At 45.2% G+C, this 26,584-nt stretch overlaps 1 protein-coding gene across 3 annotated transcripts in view; it reads left to right on the plus strand.

Annotated features, from left to right (window-relative positions):
• Positions 1 to 22,556, plus strand: part of LOC115459201 (cGMP-inhibited 3',5'-cyclic phosphodiesterase A-like) — a 68,159-nt gene extending 45,603 nt beyond the window's left edge. For 2 of the 3 annotated variants that reach the window (XM_030189062.1, XM_030189063.1), the window contains exons 8-15: positions 2,829 to 2,966; positions 7,648 to 7,759; positions 10,174 to 10,287; positions 12,071 to 12,270; positions 16,667 to 16,870; positions 17,982 to 18,143; positions 19,901 to 20,144; positions 20,526 to 22,556. In XM_030189062.1, the coding sequence (XP_030044922.1) occupies positions 2,829 to 2,966; positions 7,648 to 7,759; positions 10,174 to 10,287; positions 12,071 to 12,270; positions 16,667 to 16,870; positions 17,982 to 18,143; positions 19,901 to 20,144; positions 20,526 to 20,710 (1,359 nt within the window). In that variant the 3' untranslated portion in view covers positions 20,711 to 22,556. The remainder of the gene's footprint in view (positions 1 to 2,828; positions 2,967 to 7,647; positions 7,760 to 10,173; positions 10,288 to 12,070; positions 12,271 to 16,666; positions 16,871 to 17,981; positions 18,144 to 19,900; positions 20,145 to 20,525) is intronic. The other variant, XM_030189064.1, reaches the window with a different exon arrangement.
• Positions 22,557 to 26,584: the final 4,028 nt, after the last annotated feature.

Genomic DNA, 26,584 nt, shown 5'->3' on the forward strand with positions numbered 1-26,584 from the left:
TTAAAGTTAAACGCTAACGTATTTGACTTTCTGTGTACAGTTACTTCAAGGTCGATGTCAAAACTGATCATATTATGGTCACTGTTATCAAGCGGCCCCAGTACCATAACGTCCCTCACCAGATCATGCGCTCCACTAAGGACCAAGTCTAGAATTTTTCCTTCTCTCGTCGGCTCCTGCACCAGTTGCTCCATAAAGCTGTCCTTGATTTCATCAAGGAATTGTATCTCTGTAGCTTGTCCCGATGTTACATTTACCCAGTCTATATTTGGATAATTGAAGTCACCCATTATTATCACATTGCCCATTTTGTTCGCGTCTCTGATTTCTTTTATCATTTCTGTGTCTACCTGCTCATCCTGGCGAGGCGGACGGTAGTACACTCCTATCACCATTTTTTTCCCTTTTATACATGGAATTTCAACCCACAGTGATTCAAAGGTGTGATTTGTGTCCTGCTGAATTTGTAATCTATCTGAGTCAAGGCTCTCGTTAATATACAATGCTACCCCTCCACCAATCCGGTCCACCCTATCATTACGATATACTTTGTACCCCGGTATGACAGTGTCCCACTGGTTATCCTCCTTCCACCAGGTCTCAGTAATGCCTATTATATCCAATTTTTCATTTAGTGCAATATATTCCAACTCTCCCATCTTATTTCTTAGACTCCTAGCATTTGCATATAGACATTTCAGAGTATGTTTGTTGTTCTTATTTGCATGATGCTTAGTACCTGACACTATTGATTTGACATCTTTTGTCTGATCTTTAGTTGTATTTGAGGGCACCTGGCTTACCACGGTCTGTTGTGTAACCTCACTATCCAGAAACCCTATCTTCCCTGTTTGTGAGGTATCTTTGCAAGATACCTTTTCCCGAACCATGCGCTTTTGAGCGACTGTCGGCCTTCCCCCCATTTCTAGTTTAAAAGCTGCTCTATCTCCTTTTTAAATGCCGACGCCAGCAGCCTGGTCCCACCCTGGTTAAGGTGGAGCCCATCCTTTCGGAATAGGCTCCCCCTTCCCCAGAATGTTGCCCAGTTCCTAACAAATCTAAAACCCTCCTCCCTGCACCATCGTCTCATCCACGCATTGAGACTCTGGAGCTCTGCCTGTCTCTTGGGCCCTGCACGTGGAACAGGTAGCATTTCAGAAAATGCTACCCTAGAGGATCTGGATTTCAGCTTTCTACCTAAGAGCCTAAATTTGGCTTCCAGAACCTCTCTCCCACATTTTCCTATGTCATTGGTACCCACATGTACCAAGACAGCAGACTCCTCCCCAGCACTATCTAAAATCCTATCTAGGTGACGCGTGAGGTCCGCCACCTTCGCACCAGGCAGGCAAGTCACCAGGCGATCCTCACATCCACCAGCCACCCAGCTATCTATATGCCTAATGATCGAATCACCAACTACAACAGCTGTCCTAACCTTTCCCTCCCGGGCAGCACTTGGAGACATATCCTCAGTGCGAGAGTACATAAGTAATGCCACACTGGGAAAAGGCCAAGGGTCCATCGAGCCCAGAATCCTGTCCACGACAGCGGCCAATCCAGGCCAAGGGCACCTGGCAAACTTCCCAAACATACAAACATCCTATACATGTTATTCCTGGAATTGTGGATTTTTCCCAAGTCCATTTAGTAGTAGTTTATGGATTTGTCCTTTAGGAAACCGTCTAATCCCTTTTTAAACTCTGCCAGGCTAACCGCCTTCACCACGTTCTTCCTGCTTTATGGAGGGAGAGGTGGTGTGTGGCCTGCTCTAGACCAACTGAACTCTGCATCAATGCACATTATTCAGTAGCTGAGCCTTCATCTATTTTAAAAAGCAGGATAATTCAAAGACTTGGATTTTGTTAGCTGCCAGGAACCAGGCTGAGCTGAATGCTAGCAGTTTCAGCAGCTCAGAGAATTTCTAATTTCAAACAGAGGTGTTGAACTGCTTTACAGTCAGAAGTCTACTTCATAGGCCATGGAATGAGTTGGCCGCCAACACCATGTCCCAACCTATGTTTTGCATCATCTTAGCATCAACAAACTAGAGAGCCTGAGGGAGGAAGGGGGACGGAACAAGGGAATAGGTGACTTGTTTACCTCCCCCATGCCAAGAAGGTGATCTGTTACCCTCGTTTATATGCTCAGAAGGGAGACTGCTATGTTATATGTAAGCTGCATTCAAGAAATTTGTTGGAATTTTTTTTTAATTAATGCATAGAGTCTAGAAACCCACAAAGTACGTGAGCTTCACACTTTCATGGGTTCTTGGAATTGCTCTGCCTGGTCCTATAGTCTTAGCTTTCTGAGGGTGACCTGTGGCCCACCTCAGAGGAAGTGCTAGACTGGGAATGTTCTGTAGTCTGGACACTGTACAGGAGTTATTCTGGTACGGGGGTCAGGTTTAATAGTTAGTTACACTGTCATGAGAAGATACTGTACAATTAAAAGGATATAAATCACACACAGGAAGTTTTGCAGCTGCATTGTCAAGGTCAGAAATTATGATGACCAAATACGAATAATACAGACAGTGAGGCCTATGGCTGCTCAGTTACCTACTCATTGCTCACTTAGGTCCCACTGTGATGAGGTCTCTTGTGTGTGTGGGGATAAGGACTGAAAATGTTCTCTTCTGAGCTGCATGAAATGTCAGCATAGCACCTGTTAGGAAGCAAAGCCACCTTCAATCCTCAGGAAAAAAAATGAAATGAAGGGACAAAGGAAAGAAAAGAAAAGGTGACATGAAAGACCGTATCATACAGTGTTAACCTAAGGTTTCCGGGGCCTCTGGCATGAGATCTTCCCACTCCTCCTCCTCACAGGACAAGCCCATCCTTGCACCAGAGCCTCTAGTCATGGAAGACTTAGGCCCAGTCATGAAGGAGCTGAACACCTGGAACTTCCCCATCTTTGATTTGGTGGAAAAGACGGGAAAGAAATGTGGTCGTATCCTCAGTCAGGTAAGTAGAGGGTTTGAGGGATGAACACCCACATGTGAAGTTGCATGCAGAAAAGGACACCTAGACTGAAAGGGTGAGAAGCAGGGGCATAGCCAGACTTCGGCGGCAGGGAGGGCCAGAGCCCGAGGTGAGGGGGCACATTTTAGCCCCCCCCCCCCCCGTGCCGTGGACCCCCCTGCCACCTTTGACATACACCCCCGGTGCCCCTCCCCTTTCGACCCCCCCCTTCCCTCCACAGCCAACCCTCCCCCGAGACCCCGCCGCCGCCACTGTCAGGTACCTGTGCTGGGGGGGTCCCCAACCCCCGCCAGCCGAAGTCCTCCTCAGCCGGTCTCCGGGCCGCTGTGTTGCTGCAGCTGATGTGGAAGCCTAGGATTCTGTTTCTTCTGTGTGAGTCGTCCTGATGTCCTGCAGGTTCAACGTGCAGGATGTCAGGACAACTCACACAGAAACAGAATCCTAGGCTTCCACATTAGCTGCAGCAACGCGCCAGCCCAGAGACCGGCAGAAGAGGACTTCGGCTGGCAGGGGTCGGGGACCCCCGCCAGTACAGGTACTCGATGGCGGCGGTGGGAAGGGGGGGTCGAAAGGGTCGGCAGGGCCCAGGGCCAAATCTGGGGGGTCCCAGGCCCCCGTGGCCCCAGGTAGCTACGCCACTGGTGAGAAGGCCCCTAGTTTACAAAAACACATACATGGCTATGTGTCTTTATGAAATACCAGGCACAGATCCTGCAGGAATCACACCTAAAACATAGTCATTGACTCCATTAGCCCTCCGCCCAAAACCTGTTCCAGGTTGCATGAACGTATGCGTTTTCTGGTCATGTGTGCTTTCATGCATGAGGTAATTTCATAAGAGGCTTTGACATGTGCATACTGTCAATTTTGCATGAGTATGATTCCTTCAAGATTGCTGAACACTGGGAATGCTGCCTTAGACCAGGACAGTAACCCCTGGATTCTAGATATGCAACTTAATTGAGTAACAAGCCCTTAACTAGCAATAATTGGGAGCCAATTAGGATTTGCACACGCATCTGGCTGTGCGTGAATTTATACAGCTCAGTGCCTAACTTTTATGGTGTGTATCTGAAAAGGGGGCGTGGCCACGGGCATTCCAGAAAGTTACTCATGGATATACAGAATACGGCTGGAGGGTGGCCAGGTTTGGCGCTAGGATTTACACCTGGTTTTACCAGGCCTAAGTCCAGCGTGCCTAAACGTTTGGTGTGGAATTGGCAGTAAGCTTGATCCTATAAAGTGTGTGCACCATTTACTGAATCCAGTCCTAAATAATCATTTGTTACTGAATGGGAATTTTGAAGTCAAAAGGAACTGACAAATCTGACGACAGATAAGACCCTTCTGATCTTGACCTCTGCCTTTCCCTTCATCTCTCATTTATATCCCACTTGTCACTAAATGAGATTCAAGGAGGCTTATAATGAGTGAAGGATCCTCTATGGCTGTCTCAGGCATTTATGAATTCCGTTACTAGCTTTGCTTTCACCACTTCTCCTGGGAAAGCTATTCCAGACAGCATTCACCCTTTTTCTGTAACTAACATCATTCAACCCCCATTCTGAAACTGTTTTCTGATGTTACTTTGGAGTAGGCTTCCTTTGAGCTTTGTTTCATAACTACTGCTACTAAGATATACCTACTTAAGTTCTGAAGTCTCATCGTGTGACACCAATTCTGCGGCCATTTTCTGATATCTCTCCTTTAAAAAATTGGAGCACACAGTATTGAAGATGAGGTCTCATCAAGGGGAAAGACACATCACGTTTTAAAATTGATCAGACGAGCCTAGGTGTTCCTCTGATATCTCTCCTTTAAAAAATTGGAGCACACAGTATTGAAGATGAGGTCTCATCAAGGGGAAAGACACATCACGTTTTAAAATTGATCAGACGAGCCTAGGTGTTCCAGAGAAATAGAGTCTGAAAAAATGGTCCAATGTATTTCTATGGGAGAGACCGTTCCAGCTGCTACAACATAGAAAAATATGTTGAAATGTAGCAGTTAGGGCAGAGGTTCCCAACCTTTTTGGTTGTATGGACTCCATATTAACCTTCAAAAAGTTCAAGGAACCCTAGTTCATCCCCACCACTCTTCACCTACCCCCTTCAACCAATCCCCACCAGCTTTTCTCTTCCCCACCTCAGTCAGTCCCCAGAAGTCAATCTGCCTTCTTTCCTCTAAGATAATATTTTTAAACAATGTCCTAACCTTTGTAGCTGCTTTCTTTAGTTTTTTTTAACCATTTTCCTCATTTTATGTGTATGTTTATTAAAAATTTTCTTATGATACAATTACAGTATCACAAGCTAGAAGAACGAAACAATTAATACAATATTATTACAGAGTGTCAGTATATCATTTACCTGATGACATAAAATATTTACCTCACCCTAAGAGCTGGAATAGGCAAGTGAAAACAGAAACGTCTTAAGCCTCTTCCTAAATTCTGCTGTGTTCGTAGCTAATTGCCATAATTGGCTTAGTTGCCCTTAACAAAGATAAATGCTGACATGGTAGATTTCCTTAGTGCCTTCGGTCAGTGGCGTTCCTAGGGGGGCTGACACCTGAGGCGGATCACCGATGCACCCCACCCCACCCCGGGTGCAGCGCCCCCCCGATGCAGCGTGACCCCCCCCCCCAGGCGAAAGGACGCCCCCCCCACGAAAGAAACCCCCGGGTGCATGCCGCTGGGGGGGGGGGGGGTGTCGCGCGCGCCTGTCCTCCGTTCATTCCATGCTTCTTCTCTGCCCCAGAACAGGAAGTAACCTGTTCGGGGGCAGAGAAGAAGCATGGAAAGAACGGAGGACAGGCGCGCGCGGCACCCTCCCAGTGGCGTGCAGCCGGGGCGGACCGCACCCACCGCCCCCCCCCAGGAATGCCACTGCCTTCAGTCCAATTTTTAACTCAGATTTGGTTCTGCTGTGATCACCGTTGCCAAGCAGACCCAACACCTTTACCTCTCACACCAAGTTCTGATCTAAAATAGCTCCCGCTCTTGACAGTTCCTGAACCAGTTGCTTCACAAAACAGTCATTTATTTCATCTCTTACCTCCCTACATTTCCTAATGTGGCAGTTATCCAGTCAATAGTGGGGAACTGAAATCACCCTTTAGTATAGTGTTGCCTTTTTTGTTTTACTTCCCTAATTTCTCTTTTAATTTCATCTTGTCTGTTTGTTCTTGCCAGGCAAATGGCATCATAGCCACTGTTCTCCTTCCCTTCACAACTGGAATTTCTGTCCATAAGGATTCCTGTTTATTCTGTTTCACTCAGTGCCCTCTTTTAGTGCCACCTCTCTGCAAATTTGATCCACCCTATCATGCAATATAATTTGAACCCTGATTATCCTCCAGCACCACCAGGTCTGTGAGATGCCTCTTATATCTCCCTCTTCATTTAGTGCTATATACTCTAACTCTCCTGTCTTAATTTTTAGGCTTCTAGCACTTGTATACAGACACTTCAAAGTGTGTTTTTTGTTTGTATCTACAACCTGCTTAGTATTTCACAGGGATAATTTGCCATCTTTACTCTGCTCTGCCCTTTGAAGGCTCTTGGCTTGTATTTGCCTCTCCAAGCCTCTCGCTCCTGAGTGACTGTTGGCTTTTCCCCAGGTTCTAGTTTAAAATCTGGGGGTTGGTGGGGGTAACAGAAGGCTTGACAAAGGGGTGCATGCTTGGGACAATTGCTAGGCATGGCGGTACAGAGAGCAAAGTTGAGAGACCAGTTGGGAGGTGTGATAGAGACCTGATTTTGGTTTAGGCAATGGAGAAAATAGTGTGGTAGCCATGTTAGTCCACCTTTAAAGCTAATAAACAGAAATAAAACAAAAAGAAGAAGATTTTATTGGACTAACAATACATTTTTGTGATGAGCTTTCAAAGGCAATACCTTCGTCTTCAGATCAGAAATGAGCAAAAGATGATGACTATCAGGATATATGACCCAAACATAAAAGTGTTCCAATGACAGTCTCAGAGGGAAAGGTAGAGGCGCAGTGTGGGGGTAATTCTCAAACGGTAGGCACCTAAAGTATGTGTTCTAAGCCTGAATTCTATAACGACAATTGTGTGCTTAATTTCTAGTACAAAATATTAGGATACGCACCTAACTTTACACTCAATGGCTGGTGCAAATGCTCACACCCAGCTGCCATCAGGAGCGTAACTGACGCTATTAGCCTCTAAGTGCTCGGTGCACCCCTGATCCCTACATTCACCTCCCTCGCAGTTTCTCACTTTCATCCCTACCTTTCCTCATGAGACTGTCATTGGAATGGTTCTTTGTGTCATTTACATATTCTGATATTTGTCAGGCTTTGCCCGTTTCTGACCTGAAGAAGGTATTGCCTTTGAAAGCTCATCACAAAAATATATTAAGTTAGTCCAATAAAAAAGGTATCATCTTATTTTTTTTTTCTTTGTTTTATTTTTATTTATTAGGTTTAGGCAATGGAAATCTGTTCAAATTCTAGAAAATCTAAGGGAAAGAGTCAATGTTTTCGGATTGGATGGGCCCGTTATCTGCTAGAATTTATTATGTTGTTCTGTTTGTGTTCCTTTGTGACTTTAAGAAAACTGATTCAACACAAAGCCCAGGAAGAGTCTTCCACGTTGTGCTCCTCTTAGTATAATGTAAATGTCTCTTTTTCTCTAGGTTTCCTACAGGCTTTTTGAGGACATGGGGCTTTTTGAAACATTTAAAATTCCAGTGAGAGAGTTCATGAACTATTTTCATGCTCTGGAGAATGGCTACCGAGATATTCCTTGTAAGTACAGACTTTGCTGCCCCCTAGTGGGTGAGCCTGGGTATGCAGTTTTCTGGAATTAGACTAAATCACAACCATGGACTGGACTTTCATTAAACCTCTACTGACTTTATAGAAATGGAGCAGACAGCTGACAGTTAACCTGGAGCCCAGCACAGAATCTCAGAATACTACAACCTGCAAAAACATGCAGAGAACCACAAACAGCACCAGAAAGAAGAGCTCCAGGCCCACCTCCACTCCTTAACATTAGGAGGCAGTACTATTAATATCGCCACACCATCATAATGTGGACGGCACTCTAACGTCAATGACTGGTGCCCTGGCTTAGGAGAATCTGAGGGCCAATGATATATGTCCTGATTCCAGAGGGAGAAGAATGTGCAATTGATACAACTTCCTCTTGAACAGAACAGCTGCCCTCTGATACGTGAGCTTCCTCCCCCATGCCTCTGGTCTCTTGAAATTCCCTGTTCTCCAGAAGACAGGATAAGTTTGTGGCCTACGCATTCCCCCCATTCTACACTGATCCCCAGTCTGGTTTAACATTAGTACAAAGACTGAGGCAACATAACATATCAAGCTGCCTCCTCTCTGCTTTCAGAGTCGGTGTGTTGATATGATTAACTCGCTCTGGTTTTCTATGGCACTGAGAATAGAGGAAGAGGTGCTGCCAAAGGCACTTGGCCACAGCACCAAAATTTGAGGTCAGAAAGTGGTGAGGAGAGGGTTTTGGCAAATGGAAGAGGTTAGTGTATGAGTGAGGAGATTGTGAAGGGGTTGTGAACTGAGTGAATGAGAGGACTGAAGAGGGTTATGGGATGTGTGAGTGAAGGGAATGTATAAGGGGCATCTTTCTGCCCCTCCCCCTGAGATATCTTATCCATCTCTCTCCCATTTCTATTCTCCGTCCCCCTCACTTCTTACCCCTAATCACAAAGATGCTTTTCCCCATAAAATGAACAATGTGCACACACAAGAAATATCAGAAAATGATTTAGGTTCATAAAGTAAAAATACACATTTACATTATTTAATATACAAATGTATGCAAATGTGTTACTTAATTACCTCAGACTTTACCCCTTGCTGCTGCAAGAAACTTGTAGTTTTGTTCATAGTGTTTGCACTGACTTCATGTGAAGACGGTGTCACAGAAGAGGTGTCTGTAGTAGGAGAGTGGCCTAGTGGTTTGTGCAGTGGACTTTGATCCTGGGGAACTGGGTTTGATTCCCACTGCAGCTCCTTGTGACTCTGGGCAAGTCACTTAACCCTCCATTGCCCCTGGTACAAAATAAATACCTGAATATAGGTAAATTGCTTTGAATGTAGTTGCAAAAACCTCAGAAAGGCAGTATATCAAGTCCCATTTCCCTTTCCCCCTTTCCCTTATGACATCACAATATCAGAAGTGAGCCAAGTATTGGGCAATCAAGCCATTGTGACATCACTGATGAGGTTGGCTCTTATTGGTGGAATGAGTGGAGGAGTAGCCTAGTGGTTAGTGCAGCGGACTTTGATCCTAGGGAACTGAGTTCGATTCCCACTGCAGCTCCTTGTGACTCTGGGCAAGTCACTTAACCCTCCATTGCCCCAGGTACAAATAAGTACCTGTATATACTGTGTAAACTGCTTTGAATGTAATTGCAAAACCCACAGAAAGGAGGTATATCAAGTCCCATTAACAAGATTCCAGGCACAATCTCAAGGAGTAGTAACATTCCATGTAGAACCTCAAAGGATAGCAAGATTCTGGAATCTCAAGGAATGGAGATTTGAGATTCAGAAATGTTGCTACTAGTGGAGGAGTGGCCTAGTGGTTAGGGTGGTGGACTCTGGTCCTGAGGAACTGAGTTTGATTCCCACTTCAGGCACAGCTCCTTGTGACTCTGGGCAAGTCACTTAACCCTCCATTGCCCCAGGTACAAATAAGTACCTGTATATGTAAGCCGCATTGAGCCTGCCATGAGTGGGAAAGCGCGGGGTACAAATGTAACTAAAATAAATAAAATCTCAGATTCTACATGGAATGTTGCTAGTGGAGAAGTAGCCTAGTGGTTACTGCAGCAGACTTTGATCCTTGGAAACTGGGTTCAAGTCCCACTGCAGCTCCTTGTGCTCTGGGCAAGTCACTTAACCCTCCATTGCTCCAGGTACAAATAAGTACCTGTATATAATATGTAAAACACTTTGAATGTAATCACAGAAAGGTGGTATATTAAATCCCATCCCCTTTGTTTGAAGGGCTGTATTTGATGTATGTTGGGATTGTGTGGGAAGAAAAGGTTTGGGATTGAAGTGAGAGCATTGTACATTTATAGAGGAGGTGAGTTTGGCCATAGAAGAAGTTCCATCCTTGCTGTTACACCATCCCATTGCTCACCAGAATGTGTCATGTTTTATATTGGCCACAGATCACAACAGGATCCATGCCACAGATGTGCTGCATGCCGTCTGGTACCTTAGCACCCAGGCCATCCCAGGCCTCATCACAGTCAGCAATGAGCATGGATCAGCGAGTGACTCAGGTATGTCATTCTCCTTAGTAATAGGTCAGCCGGCCATGTCCATTCTGAGCTGTGTCCAGACTTTGCGATGGGCAATAGGAGCCAACTTTTCAAAATTATTGGGGGTGCTAAGCCCAGTGGAAATAATCCTTCCTTGGATACATACAAGGAATATTCTCAATATTGGGGGTGCTGAAGCACCCACAGCACCCACAGAGTCGGCTCCTATGTGGGCAGATATAGCTGTTGTCAGCTGTATTGCTGGGGAAGGGGAGCAGAGATCAGCTGTGGCTGGTTTTAGTTGACCTAAATGGGGGGGGGGGGGGAGGCAGGTGGGTACAAATGTGTTATTTGCTGAGTCTGATTACATAAAATCTGACATGAAAGTCACTGCAATTTGAGGGCTCCTCCATCTTGCTGTGGATTCCTCTTTGCTGAATCATTGCCTCGTGCTAAGATTCCGCAATGGTAAATGGATTTGCTGCTAGCCAAACGGTTGATACCAGGCACTGCTGTAGGAGCTGATGCTCGGAGTAGGACTTTCTCTGACATGAGGGGCAGAGGGTTTAAAATAGAGGAAAAACAGCCCAGGAGAAGCCAATTGTAAGTGAGCTGGAAGTCAAAGAAGCAAGAGAACATAGAGAGGCCAGAGGCCGAGCAGTGCAGAAAGTTTGTGACGTGCAGCAGTTTCTCTTTCTTCCCTACGGACTGATGAACCAAAATGGCAGGCCAGACATTCAAGTTAGGGAGCCCCGGAGAATCAGTGCTAAGGGGATCGGTGTTCACTGCCAGCAATCAGCCTGGGTTTTAAAAGCCACATTGTGTAACATTAGTGCTTAAATGTAAGTGAAGCACAAGAAAGGAAGTGCAGTCGGCCAAAAGAAGGGCTACAGGAAGCAAAGTTCATTGCTGAAGTAAGTGCCATTTGCCTACTGCAATGATAAAATCCTAGCTCCCTACGCGCATGAATGTACACTTCACACATAAGTACGAGGTCGGCGCTGAGCAGTGCAGCTTACTTAGGGGTCCTTTTTACAAAGGTGTGCTGGTGTTTTTAGTGTGCGCTAAACATTAGAGACGCCCATATATTCCAATGGGTGTCTGTAGCCTTTGTGAAAGACCCCTTAGTGCATAAATGCAAGGGGTGAACATGTGTCCAGAGCATGGGCGGAGCTCCCAGTCACGCATGTAACGTCCAGAACATAGTAAGTTATACACCGAGTTGCCGCATTTAAGCTGCACATTTTCACTTGCTATTGGGTAGCTAAATGCAGTACACGGGTGCTGTCTTATGTTAGGATTTTATTACGGAACCTGGGTGCCGCCTCTATACGGAGAGTCTGCAAGCACTGGAGCGGCGTTGGGAGGGGAATCTGGAAGGCCTGTTGTGGAGAGACGGGAGCAGGACCTGGAAAAGTTATAGAGGAGCAGCAGGGTGGGTGTCGGCACAAACTGACAGATGTTCTGTAGCATTTGTCCCACTTATATTTGTTAACCGTACAGCAAAGCCAAAAACTAGGTATGGAGCAGGGCTGGTAACTTACATGCCGACCGATACTCAGCCCGCAGCAGGTAGGTCGGCTAAGTCCAGTCATTGGCGTAAAGCCTGGATATTTAGACCAGCTTGGGGAATTTTGAACTCAATCACGAACAGATTACTGCAAATTTTTTTAGCCTCATGCAGTTTTCCCTATGCAGACTTTTTAACTTTCACACTTATGCAAGTTAAAGGTCCTGTCATCTGTAAGTTTTCTGGTTCTGTGCTGTCTCCTGCTGTTTTACTGCAGTTCTTCCCCCTGTTCAGATTCCGATAGTGGCATCACCCATGGCCACATGGCTTACGTCTTCTCCAAGATGTGCACGGCCTCGGACGAGAAGTATGGCAGCCTTGCTGGAAACATCCCGGCCCTGGAGCTTATGGCTTTGTATGTGGCCGCAGCGATGCACGATTATGACCACCCAGGCAGGACCAACGCCTTTCTTGTGGCAACCAGTGCACCACAGGTGAGCAGTTGTATTCTTAGCCACTTATACTCTCCCGCACTCGTGCAAGATTCAATGTGATATTTCCTCAGTCACTGAGCTCCCATAATGAGCTCATATGTGTCAGCTGATGATTACTAAAATATGTGCGGAGTGTAATTAATCCAAGCTTTGAGCACATGTACGAGTGGTTGAAAACTAAACGGTAAAAACAAGACAGCAAGTCCAAACTCCACAAAATAATCCAGGGAAACCACACAGCAGAGAGAAGAAAAATACAGGAAATGTTAGTTTATGTTTATTGTAGTGATTAATATACTGCCACTTCTATCAGAAGATCGTAGTGGTTTACAAAATCAAAGAATAAAACGAATTTAGAAAGGAACAACTCAGATTGACAAGATAGTCATAAAATAATGAGTGGAGTTGAACAGGTAGACGTGAAGCGTCTGTTTAAGCTTTCCAAAAATACTAGGACTAGGGGGCATGCAATGAAGCTACAAAGTAGTAAATTAAACTCTGGAATTCGTTGGCAGAGAATGTGGTAAAGGCGGTTAGCTTAGCAGAGTTTTAAAAAGGTTTGGACGGCTTCCTAAAGGAAAAGTCCATAGACCATTATTAAATGGACGTGGGGAAAATCCACTATTTCAGGGATAAGCAGTATAAAATGTTTTGTACTTTTTTGGGATCTTGCCAGGTATTTGTGACCTGGATTGACCACTGTTGGAAAGAGGATGCTGGGCTCGATGGACCTTTGGTCTGTCCCAGTATGGCAATACTTATGTATGCACTCTAGGGATTAAAACAGTTCTTTATTACAACAATGAAGGACCCTACACAGGCCATGTTTCGGTTTAATGGCCTGCTTCAGGAGTCTAAAATATCTGTGAACACCAGCGTAGTGTTAGAAATTCTTATGTCAAATCAAACCAAAAGGACCTGTGTAAAATGTTTGCAGCATCAGAAGATCACTACTGATCTTACTGTCCCAGACTATGGCGATCATTTTCAAAGTAGGTGGACATCTCAAAATGGCCCAAAATCAGCCATCTGCTGAACATCCAAATTGCAGTTTTTCAAAGGCAGAATTTAGACATTTTATGTTACAGTTTGTCCAAATAGCGAAGGGGTGAGCTGGAGGTGGACAGGACTAGGATGGGCTCAAAATTGGGATGTCTTTCAGTGATAATGAAACAGGAAGAAGTGTCCAAGTCGAAAAAAGGGACATTTTTATCTAGACCTGTTTCAATCACATCCAGGGTACAAAAAGGTGCCCTGATAGAGAAGCTGAGCACTGGAGGGGTGAAGGCATGACCCCCTCCTTCATCTCTCAGTGGTTACTAACCCCCGCCCCACCCCCTAAGAAGTGAAAATGACAGTGGATACCAGGCTCTATGACATCTTCGGGTATTATAGCCATTCCTAATAGAGCAGCAAGCAAGTGTAAGAAGTAGCCTAGTGGTCAGTGCAGTGGGACCTAAGTGTAATTCCCACGTTAACTCTGTTATTTCTATACAAATATGTCAGCCCTCCTGCAACATACAAATACCTATTGTACCTGAATTTATATTTATAAGACACCTGCAAGTTGATGACTATTGCAGTGGTGGACCTTTAGGTACAGTAGGTTTTATCTGTTCTTGGAAGCCTCACAATATCATATAAACAGGGCTGGGCCTAGGGTTTCTGGCACCCCCTGCAGCCTATTAGTTTGCGCCCCTACCCGCCCTCAGCTCCCCGACCTTCGTGCAGTGGCCGCCCGGCGTTTAAACCTTTTTAAGTTGCAGCGACGGCTCACCTCCGCTCCAGCCTTTCCCTTCTTGCTTCTCGCTCAGTGTCCCGCCTTCTTCTGATGAGGTATTTCCTGTTTCCGCGAGGGTGGGACACTGAGCGAGAAGTGAAAGGCTGGAGCGGAGGTGAGCCGTCGCTGCAACTTAAAAAGGTTTAAACACCGGGCGGCCACTGCACGAAGGTCGGGGAGCTGAGGGCAGGCTAAGCGGGGGGTGGGCGGTGGTGGAAAAGGCAAGGAAGACGGTGCGGGTACCGGAGCAGGGCTGCTGTCAGGGTCCAGAGGTAAGCAGCGAGGGTAAGCATGGTGCGGCGACGCCCTCCAGAGGTCGGCGCCCTCCTGCCATTCTTACCTCGCTTACTGGGTTGGCATGCATACTGGCGCCCTCCTGCCATTCTTACCTCGCTTACTGGGTTTACTGCATATAAAGGAATTAAGGTGAGGTTTGTACCTTGGTCCCGTTGTTTAAAGTCTGCCTCTTTGCTCTGCAGGGATATCTGTGTGGCCATTTTTGTACAAAAGATGCCAGACTGACGTTTTTGAGCCTGCTTTTTTGGCGTTCAGATTTTGGACATTTCAGTTTGGAAAATGGATGTTTTCAGCACAAGAACATCCTTCTCACGTATTGTCGAACAGGAAATCCCAACATTTTTCCTGTTCGAAAAGGTCTGTGAGATGGACAGGGGTTTTTTTTTTTTTTGATGTTATCAGCAGGACGTCCCAATTCTGACTTGGATGTTGTTTTGAAAATGTCCCTCCATGCTTCATGGTTATCAGTCCCTCAGAACCTAAGATGTGCCAAGGTGGGTCAGATCGATGGTCCGTCAACCCATCATTCTATCACCAGCAATGGCCAGTCCAGAACGCTTTGAGGTGCCCAACAGGGCCCAATATGAAAGGTCCTTTCTGTGTTCTTCACTCCTAGAAGCTGGAGGAGGGGACAAGCCCTGTATTTCCGGTTTCTGAACCTGGCTTCCAGTAAAGAATTGTGCAGGTTAATTGTGTGTTTCATGGAAATACGTTCTCCAATTTGTTTAAAATCTGCTCTGTTAGTTTCATGGAACTTGTTCCTATTAGCCTAAATCATTTCAGCCATTACAGAAGTTCCTGTGAGAAGCATATCTTTTATATGTTTATATCTGTGAATGTTATGTTTAGACTTTAAAGGATGTGGCAGCTTTATCCCCCAGTAAAAGTAAGAGTTGGACTAGAGCTGCTCTGAGAGATCTTATTTAATTGGTTTGGGGTTTTTTGTTACATCTGTATATTTATTGCCTTGGGAAAAACATTGGGTCTTATTTATTTTTTAGAAATAAATAGAGAAACTGATTCTATTCCACTCATGCTCGTATAGACTTCAATCAGATCTTCCCTCAGCGGTCTGTTCTCCCAGCCCTAACCTCTTTAGCCTTCTCCCCTATGAGATTTGTTCCAGCCCCTTAATCATTTTGGTCACCCTTCATAAGTACATAAGTAATGTCACACTGGGAAAAGACCAAGGGTCCATCGAGCCCAGCATCCTGTCCACGACAGCGGCCAATCCAGGCCAAGGGCACCTGGCAAGCTTCCTAAACGTACAAACATTCTATACATGTTATTCCTGGAATTGTGGATTTTTCCCAAATCCATTTAGTAGTGGTTTATGGACTTGTCCTTTAGGAAACCGTCTAACCCCGTTTTAAACTCTGCTAAGCTAACCGCCTTCACCACGTTCTCCGGCAACGAATTCCAGAGTTTAATTACGCATTGGGTGAAGAAATATTTTCTCCAATTTGTTTTAAATTTACTACACTGTAGTTTCATCGCATGCCCCCTAGTCCTAGTATTTTTGGAAAGCGTGAACAGACGCTTCACATCCACCTGTTCCACTCAGGGGCATATCTGCTATGGGGCCACAGGGGCCTGGCCCCCGCAGATTTGCCCCTGGACCCCCTTACCAATGACGCTCTCAACCCCCTTCCTCCTGCCGTCACTCCGCTGTTGCACCTCACCTCCCTTTGCTGGTGGGGGACCCCAACCCCCGCCAGCCGAAGTCTCCGTCCTTCCTTCCTTCCTTTGTTTGAGATTGGTGGTTTCTGATGTCCTGCACGCACGCACGTACAACGTGCAGCGTGCAGGACGTCAGAAACCACCAAACCCAAACGAAGGAAGGAAGGAAGGACGGAGACTTCGGCTGGCGGGGGTTGGGGTCCCCCACCAGCAAAGGGAAGTGAGGCATGACGGCAGAGTGACGGAAGGAAGGACGGAGACTTCGGCTGGCGGGCCAGCCCCCGCCAGCAAAGGGAGGTGAGGCGCGACGGCGGGAGGAGGGGGGGTTTAAAGTAGTCGGGCGGGGGGGGAGTGGTGGCGTCGTCGTCTTCGTCTTCAGCGGGGGGGGGGGGGCTAAAATGTGCCCCCTCTCCTCGGCTCTGGCCCCCCCTACCGTTGAAGTTCAGATACGCCCCTGGTTCCACTCCACTCATTATTTTATATACCTCTATCTCTGAACACTTTCTAATTGCACTGTATCTTTTTAGAGGTGTGGCATCCAGAATTGCCCCAAATACTGACAATGTGGCTCTATCACAAATTCAAACAGAGATTTTTGCCTTGTTGTACACTGATTGCTTTTCCCTCCCCCTCCCCCAGGCGGTGCTTTATAATGATCGCTCGGTGTTGGAGAACCATCACGCTGCTGCAGCCTGGAATCTATTCATGACCCGACCAGAATACAACTTCTTAGTGAATTTAGACCACGTGGAGTTCAAACGTTTCCGTTTCCTGGTCATTGAAGCAATTCTTGCTACTGACTTAAAGAAACACTTTGATTTTTTGGCTGAATTCAATGCAAAGGTAGGAAGCGTTATGCATGTCCTTTGTCTAGCTAAGGTAGTTGCAGTGCAACAGAACCCGATACAGAATGCACCTTTGAAAAGACAAACATTTCTGGGACTTTTGCTGAAAAAAGAATGTATATCTGATTGTGTTATTAGCTCAGTGGTGTAGTGCTATGGATGGAGTTTCTCTACTTTACTTTTCTGTTTCTACGTTTGCAATGGAAGTGAAGAGCGGGACATTAGATTGGGGCATTTGATCTGGTGACTGAGCTTCATAAAAGACAAGACCAGCTACAAAACACATGTGCTTGTTTAAGTACAAATGGCTGTTTCAGGCTGAAATGCTGGCTGTTGAATAGAAGAGACAAGAGTGATCAGGTATTCCACTTACTTTGGGAAAGACTACAGATTCTGAAGAATCCAATGGAGCAGGTATGAGGGTAGGATCCCCTGGAGATCATCTGCAATCAGGCAGAGTGAAGACCCCAGAGATAGCTTGCAGAGCACATAGGACTGGAGTTTCCCTTGGAATGATCTGTGGAACCTTAGGGGTCATTTTACTAAGGTGCGCTGAAAAATGGCCTGCAGTAGCGTAGATGCGTGTTTTGGGCACGCGCAGAATTATTTTTTAGCACACCTACAAAAAATGCCTTTTTTTAACGAAAATGGACGTGCGGCAAAATGAAAATTGCCGCGCATCCATTTTGGGTCTGAGACCTTACCGCAAGCCATTGACCTAATGGTAAGGTGTCACGCTGTAACCGGGCGGTAATGGTCTACGCACGTCAAACTGCACTTGACGCGTGTAGCTGCTGAGCGTCAGAAAATAAAAAATATTTTTCAGACGCATGTAGCGGACGCGCGCCAAAATCGAAATTACCGCAAGGGCCATGTGGTAACGGGCCGGTAACTCCAATTTGGTGCGTGTACGTGGCTTAGTAAAAGAGACCCTTAACTAGTAATTGCTCTTTGATATCTGGATTCTCTTCAATATGTATCCATGGAAGGACTTTGTTATCTCAGGATAAATCCTCTCTGTTGCTCACTTGTTCAGTATATGAAGAATTGGGATGCTGGAAGTTTGAGTTTTGGCCCTGTGGTGTATGGTGTTCTCTTATGTCTTGCAGGTGAATGATGATGTGGGTCCTGGTATAGACTGGTCTAATGAGAATGATCGTCTACTAATTTGCCAAATGTGTATTAAGTTGGCCGACATCAACGGACCTGCAAAATGCAAAGACTTGCATTTGCAGTGGACAGAGGGTATAGTGAATGAGTTCTATGAGCAGGTGGGTGCTATATTGTATCTCCAACACAGATTGTAACCCTATAAAAAAGAGAACAACACAGTGTGACTTTTATTTATTTTTATGTATTAACCACCTTTATGAAGAGATTCACCCAAGGTGCTGTACAGCAGATACAGTTTAACATAAAACTTACAGTTTTGTTAACAGCATAACAATAGTAAAATGACCACTTGGACGACTTTACCTGGTCGTGTTTTTCTCACTGCCAAGGCACAAAAAGGTGCCCAAAATGACCAAATGGCCACCAGAGGGAATCGGGGATGACCTCCCGTTACGCCCCCCCAGTGGTCACTAACCCCCTCCCACCCTCAAAAAATATCTTTCAAAATATTTTTTGCCAGCCTCAGCAGTATGCAGGTCCCTGGAGCAGTTTTAGTGGGTGCAGGCGGACCCAGGACTATACCCCCTCCCTACCCGTTACATTTGTGGAGGAAACAGCGAGCCCTCCAAAACCCACCATAAACCCACTGTACCCACATCTAGGTGCCCCCCTTCACCTGTAAGGTGTATGGTAGTGGTGTACAGTTGTGGGTAGTGGGGGGGGGGGGGGGGGTTGTGGGGCTCAGCACACAAGGTAAGGGAGCTATGTTCCTGGGTGCAATTTATGAAGTGCACTGCAGTGCCCCTTAGGGTCCCCGGTTGGTGTCCTGGCATGTCAGGGGGACCAGTGCACTACAAATGCTGGCTCCTCCCACAACCAAGTGGCTTGCATTTGGTCGTTTCTGAGATGGACGTCCTTGGTTTCGAAAATCGCCAAAAATCAAAAACGACCAAGTCTAGGGACAACCATCTCTAAGGATGACCAAAATTTTAAGATTTGGACGTCCCTGACCGTATTATCGAAACAAAAGATGGACATCCATCTTCTTTTGATAATACGGGGTTTCCCCACCATTGCATCAGGACGTTTTGTGAGGACGTCCTCATCAAAACTTGGATGTCCCTTTCGATTATGCCCCTCCACATGTTTTTGCCTCCAACGCAATCTTTTTTTCAAAGTCTCTCTCTGCCTTCCTTATCAGCGCTTTACATTTGACTTGCCATTCCTTATGCTTATTATTTTCAGTCGGATCCTTCTTCCATTTCCTGAAGGATTTTTTTCACTGGCTCTACAACTCTCAACATCATGTTAGGATACATTAGGATACAGTATAAGGAGGTAGGGTACTGGTGCCCTGAGGTTGAGAGTTGGAGAGCCAGTGAAAAAAAACAAAAAATATATAAAATAAGGTGGTTGGCACTTCTCATATAGTGAGCATCATAAATTATTTAATAAAACTTTTTTAGAGAAAGAATTGAAATGTAATTATATTTGTAGAACTGGTATAAAGAAGAATAGAGCTAATTCCAGTACACACCAGATAGGGTTTTTGATCCTTAAATGTTATTAGAATAACTACATCCCAGCTATAATTCTCCTTGAACTCATCCTACCTGCTCAATCTGCTCCACTACTATTTTGTAAATTTTGCTACATCTTAGGCATGTAAATGAGAAGTAATACATTAGTAACAAGTCCAAAGTAGGTCTCTACGTTGACCCGCAGTTTTTTCAAAGATTGGGCTGCTTCGCTTATACCTACCATTCATGCACAGCTCCACTCAAGAAGGTCACAATACTGAGAAACTCGCTTCAATGTTTAAAAAAAACCACCATTTAAACTGGGTATTTTAAAAATCCTGTATCACTAACATTTACGATGACATGTTCTGAAAAACCTTTTGTCTGATCTCCAGGGTGATGAAGAATTGAGTCTTGGTCTTCCAATAAGCCCTTTCATGGACCGGTCTGCTCCTCAATTAGCAAAGCTCCAAGAATCTTTCATCTCTCACATTGTGGGACCGCTCTGCCACTCCTATGATTCAGCAGGCCTGATGCCAGGGAGGTGGGTGGAAGAGAGTGATGAGTCTGGGGACACAGATGAACATGAAGAAGATGCAACAGAAGAAGAAATATCAGAGAATTCAGAATCATCACCAAGTAGGTGGCCCATCCTATCTGTGTCCTCCTGCAACACTCAGCTTTCTTTTTACTTCCTACTTCCCTGGGCCATTCAGCTAATTACTGTTAATGCTTCATTCACTTGCCACTGAATTTGGACATTTGGCAAATAGAACCAAACTGACCCAATTAGCTTTCCAGTCCTTCGTTCCAGTTCCTGGTCTTCTCTCCATTGCTTCCCTCTGCCCTTGTCAGAATTCTCTTTTCTCCCCTATTAGATTGTAAGCTCTTTGAGCAGGGACTGTCTTTCTTCTATGTTTGTGCAGTGCTGCGTACGCCTTGTAGCGCTATAGAAATGCTAAATAGTAATAGTAGTGCCTCTGAACATCGGTTGGTTGATTGCTGGGGTGTCTCTTACAGGAAAGAAAAGTTTCAAGAGGAGAAAAGTGTTTTGTCAGATTACGCAGCATCTGCTGGAGAACCACAGTATGTGGAAGAAGGCCACTGAAGAAGAGCCAGAGGTGGAACAAATTCAGCCCATCAGGGAAGAAGAGGAGGAGAAAAGGGAGTGCCAAGGGGGCAAAGATGCTTCTGGAACCCACTGAACAGTATTCAAAGAAAGACAGACTGACTGACTGATGCACAGACTCCTCCAAGACCAGCACAAACGTTTAGACACGACACTGTAGAAATATGGGATAATGTGCCTACAGCTGTTTTCCTCTCTCTTTCCCTCCAGTCAGTGAGGTACTGTTTTAAAATGCAACACTCACGAAAGCTTTCGCACTCCTAACACTGGCCTCTACAGCCATTCAAATACCAGAAGGCCAGGGTGACTGGCTGCACACATCAGCCGCACGAATCCACGTGTCTGTATATATGTATGTGCGTGTGTGTGTGTGTGTGTGCGTACGCGTGCGCGTGCGCATTTGATATATATGAGAGTATACTGGTTATTGTGATATAACAGACAGAATTATGAGGAGCAGCGAGCTGAGAACGAGGAAAGCCAGAGTTCAAATTCCACCGTTGCTCCTTGTGACCTTGGGTAAGTCACTTCACCCTCCATTACTTCAGGTACAAAGCTTAGATTGTAAGCCCTTGGGGGCAGGGAACTAGCTGCTGTACCAGATTGAAACGTGCCTTGAGTGTGGATTTTGACAAAGGAGTAATTGAATCTAAAACTTAGGAATCCAGAGAATGATGGTGGTATGAAACACCTTTTTAGTTAACTCAGCGGTACCAGTTCAGAATCTCCTGCTCTTCACGCAGTGATAAAAGTTCCAAAGCTTTATCAAACTTCTGATATATCCTGCCAGTAGTGAGTGTGTAAAGTATGTATGTGAGACGTGTATTATTGTAGCACATGACTTGTGAACAAATGTACCAGGACAGCGTGTTCCTTTTGCCATTGTTCAGATGCTGTGAGCCAAATGTCTATTTAAAGTTGTCATTCACTTTTTCAATATTTTATTTCACATTTGTTCAATGATGGTTATCTTTTTGTAAATACAGAGAGATTTTTATCATATCATGTAGATAGGAAACCCCACCTTTTTTATTTTTTAAGGGGGAAAAATGGGGAACATTTTGTAAAGAATTATTTTAAGCACTTTTTTTTTTTATGCCCAACCCATAAGGCCTTGAACAGTTTGAGCACAGCCCTATGGGATGTTAGTGGTCCAGGGTCAGGGCACCAAGCTGCCCCTGTGACTGCTCTGCCTTTTCTCTTTGACATGAACAGCACTGGTTCTAGCATTTCCTTTGTGAACATTTACGCTCTGCTTCTCCAAGAAATCTCGTTTCTAGACATGGGCTTTGTCCAGTGAAAGAACATTTTATAATTCTGTGTCTGGGGATTTCAGCTCGTAACCCCTTCTCTTCTCCAAGAACTGTTTTGGGGTTTATGGGCCGCTCTTGTACTCATGGAGGCCCATTTTTAAAGCGTAGGTTACTCTGTAACTTTATAAGTCTCTGTGCTTTCAAAATACGCCTCCACATCATTATGTAGGTATTTGTACTTTGAAAATGAGCCCCTCCTCTCTCAGGGTTTCTGCGACACTGACATATGCCGATTTGTTTCCTCCAGCACTTCAGGACTGTCATTGCGACACCCTCTGACATTCAACATTCATACAGAAAGAAATTAGCCCACTCATATTACTGTCACCTCTGCATTTTGTTTTGTAAAGGAAGAAATATAATTCTTGCGTGTTGCATACAGTTTGGGATGATAATGTTGCAGAACTGTAAAATACCAAACATGGCCTGGATGGCAACGTGTACTGTATTTAATGCAGTCATGTGCTCTTCTTGTCTCTGGCCCCCTGGTGGGTGTCCAGCTTGGTTTTTGCTTGCACTATTTTAAGTTCCCAACCTGCCACCCCAGTGGACCATGAATCGTGCACAATTTGTAAGCCTAATAAAACATATTGCAGTGATTCACATGTTTTAAAGCGGAAGAACCAACCTTACTGTTTGCCTTTTTCCACTGGGGATGATCTCAGATCCTGCTAGGTGCATCCCTGTGGATTCCCATTCCAAGAAACGGAAAAGAAGGATCACAAACGCATATGATGAGATTAAGAAAAGCAGGAACAGAACCTGTAATTGCACCAAAGCACTCAGTGTAACAATACGCACCAGCACCACATCTCAGTTGCTAAAATAGGTTGGCCTGAGTGTGGAATGATGCTTTTGAAAGTGTACTTGAAGGAAGTGGGCAAGATTAACTTGGGCATGGCAATAGGCCTGTCTCCTTCTCCACCCCCCCCCCCCCCCTTCAAGTTAACCCAGTTCCAGAACAAACACTTTTTTGGCCTGTCCTGATTTCAAACTTGTATCCTAAATCCAGTATTGGTCAAAGTACTTAAGTAAAACATAAAGTGAAGAACACATTTAACATTTACTTATGTGAAAGTAAAATAGTTATTGCCTAAAACAATACTTTTTAAGTAAAAAGTAAAAGTACCTCAACTGTAATGAATGCAACTATTGTTAACATTTTTATCCCAAACTTTTACTGCTCTACTACTCAAGTCCACTTTGCTTTTAGTAAAAGTACATTTAAAAATGACTGTCACTCATGCGAGTGCACTTGGGAATCATTATTAAAGCAGCACAGCTAAAAAGGTTCAACAACTGTACTGGCAGGAAGTGGAGTGTTCAGTCTGATAAAAAAAAGTTCCTTCAAATCAGACCTGGCTGAAAAACTATTGATGTCTTCTGACAATCTGCAGGGTGTTGATCAAGGGAATCTATCTGAAACACTTGACTTCCGTAAAGCAAAGAATGCTTCACCATCATCACTGTCATAACTGTGTAACTCATCAATTGCATCTTCATCTTCATTTTGTTATCGTCGTCATGCTCTCCAATTATAGAGAAGGCTTTCACAAAGTTGGAATGTTGTCTGTTGTTATTCTAACAATTTTCATCTGATGACAAACTCAGTTTGACTATATTTGAGAACTGATGTAAGAATATTTCAATATGTTGAACGTTTATGTCTTACGGCCAGATGAGGAGCCTTCGTCTCTGAAGACTCTAACAATCCAGTGGACAGTTACCCCAATGTAAATTTCCCATGGGATGATCAGTAGTCTGTTGTGGTAAATGTTCACCAAGAATTGCAAGCAGCTTCAGCTTCATCTCTGCTTCAAAGTGACTGAACCCATCACTGTTCTGTATGTCTGGAGACCAGTGATTAGTTCAACGAACACAGACAACTAACTGCACTGTTCTCTTGGCTGTATTCTCTGAACAACAAAAGGTAGATGAGATGGTCCACATGTTGTGTGACAAGTTTTGCTGTTTCATTTGGTTTACTAAGGAACCAAGGAATCATTTATATCTTGCTTCCACTTTCCACTTTTACTTTTAAATGGAAGCATCAGTAAAAGTAGTAAAAACTGGTGAAATTATTACTTTGGTAAAAGTAAAAATAACAAATCTTTCCTGTACTACTTCACAAGTAAAAGTGACAAAACACTTACTTAAGTATAGTAACTAACTACATTTACTTAGTTACTATACAGCGCTTCCCAAAGCAGTATGGGATTTGTAGTCCCTGATTCTACCCATTAAAATCAGTGCTGCAGATTCCACAATGGATCAGGATGAGGTTGGCAAAAATCCAGGACTGGCCTAAAATCTCCTTCCTGGGTAACCTGAAGCTCTGACTGCATGTCTCTCACCCACGATGGCATCAGTTAATGCCAAGAGCCCACAACTCCAGTCTTCAGCACTCTGCATTCTCCTTACTGTGCAGTGGCACATCGAGACCTCATGGACCACATACCCCACCCATGATCTCATGAGATCATTTAGAAGTCCCTTATGGTGCCAGCTGCACACTGGAAGAAAAGGACTTTGGAGCAATTCAGCTGGCACAGCCTGGAGATCTCCACAAGCTGCAGCTATGCCCCTGCCTACAGAGAATTGTAAACAAACTGCACTTGAACAACTATCAGTGATGAGTGATTCTTAGTGTCGATTGTGGAAAGAACAAATTCAGGTCTTTTAGCTCTTAAGATGGTGTATGGCCAGTGTATCAACTTATCAGCTCTAATGTTATACATTTGCTTAACGTGCAGAGAGACTTGTAACATTGTGCAGGGAGCGGAAACTGTTTGCTGACCTGCATAGGGATTCCTTGGGCAGAGCTGGGTTGCAGTGTGAGCGATGCGTGCATTTCATACGTGTAAGCATGTGCCTGCATTTCTACTACCCACCTCTGGCACAGGAGAACCTGTGTCCATCAGAATTTATTGCTACTGGGCTGGTTTTGGAGCCTGTTTTTAGAGAGCTTGCTGCTTTCATAAAATAAAGAGCCTGGCTGGACTTTCCACGTAGGTGTCCTGTGATAGGGTTACCATATGTCCGGATTTACCCGGACATGTCCTCTTTTGAGGACATATCCGGGCAACCAGGCGGGTTTTGCCAATCTGCCCGTTTGTCCAGAAATCCGGACAAACGGGCAGATTGCTAGCCTCTCCTTCCCTTAGATACTACTGCCCTGGTGGTCTAGTGACCTCTTCCGCCTTCGGGGCAGGAAAGAGCCCCCTCTTTCCTGCCCGGCGTGCTGTCCTGCACGCATCCTTCCTGTTGGTGATCTCGGCGCTGATTCAAAATGGCCGCCGAGAGTTGAAGTGACCTCGTGAGACTTCAACTCTCGGTGACCATTTTGAATCGCGCTGAGATCATCAACAGGAAGGATGCATGCAAGGCAGCGCTCCGGGCAGGAAAGAGGGGGCTCTTTTCCTGCCCTGAAGAGGTCACTAGACCACCAGGGCAGTAGTAAGGGGAGGGGGTGACGGGGTGTGTGACAGGGGGAGGGGAAAATTTGACAAGGGGCGGAGCGAGGGCATGAAAGGGGGTGGGGTGGGGTGTGTGGTGGGGGCAGGGCATGTGTCCTCCTTTTGGGGGGACAAAATATGGTAACCCTATCTTGTGATAATCCAGCCTACAAAGTCTCACTGAACATGCAGAAACAGTGGGTTGTGCCATAAAAGCAAAGCCATCAGGGGCTGGTAAACGTGGGGACGGTTTAGTGGTAGAGTGAGTTTTTGCAAGTTAATTCCTAGTTTCTTGCAATAATGGTTAACCGTTACTGCAAAGTTACCCAGTCCTGGATTTCTAACCAGCCCATCCTGGTGCATTATCGGACTTGCAGCATTGATTTCAATGGGAAGGATCTGGCACTACAGATCCTACACTGCTTTGGGATATAAGTTCAAACCCAGGACTGTCAAAATCTCCAGCCTGGAAGTGGGTAAAATAGCATTTCTGATGCCCACCAGCTTCATGTCATCTGCTAGAGTCCAGCAGCCAGTGCACAGACTGCTTCAGTGCCTACTTCTCCCTCTGTGTATGTATCCTGCACAGTTATGGACCGCTTCTCAGACCTGTTCTGCAGTGAACAGCACAGAAAACCAGCTCCCCAATGCACTGTAATGCTATGCAAATCATTTGTGCACTGTGTAAGGGGAGGAACATGCCTGGTGCATGCACACAGTCAAATAAGGGAGCAGGGAGCCCGTGCTGAGCTTTGTGAGATTATACACTATTTTATTATCACTGCACTTTTAAATTCTCTACCTCCCTTGCAACAATCCTGTGAATTTTCCCAGCAGCAAGATTTTGATTGTTCCCCAGCCAGGCTTCAGGCTTTGCCCCTCCTGGCTCGTCCGGCTCAGTACTGGCGCTTCGAGGCTTGTACAGCAAAACCAGCCAATTTTAGAGTGAAAACCCTCCCTTCAATCAGCCCACTGCTAGATCCGAGCTGGTGGTAGATTTCCAGCGTTCTTTCCTGCGCTCTTCTCTGAGCATAAGAGGGAATACCTCAAGACCCTCTTTAACATCCCTTCGCATGCATTTAAATATTATTTGTGCTGTTTCTGGCATTAGAGCCCTCTGAGCATTGTACGCAGTTTAACACTGGTGTTAAACACCTCTAGCACCAGTGTTAGGTTCTGAGC

This window comes from Microcaecilia unicolor, unplaced genomic scaffold (genome assembly GCF_901765095.1).
Source record: "Microcaecilia unicolor unplaced genomic scaffold, aMicUni1.1, whole genome shotgun sequence".
NCBI lineage: Eukaryota > Metazoa > Chordata > Amphibia > Gymnophiona > Siphonopidae > Microcaecilia > Microcaecilia unicolor.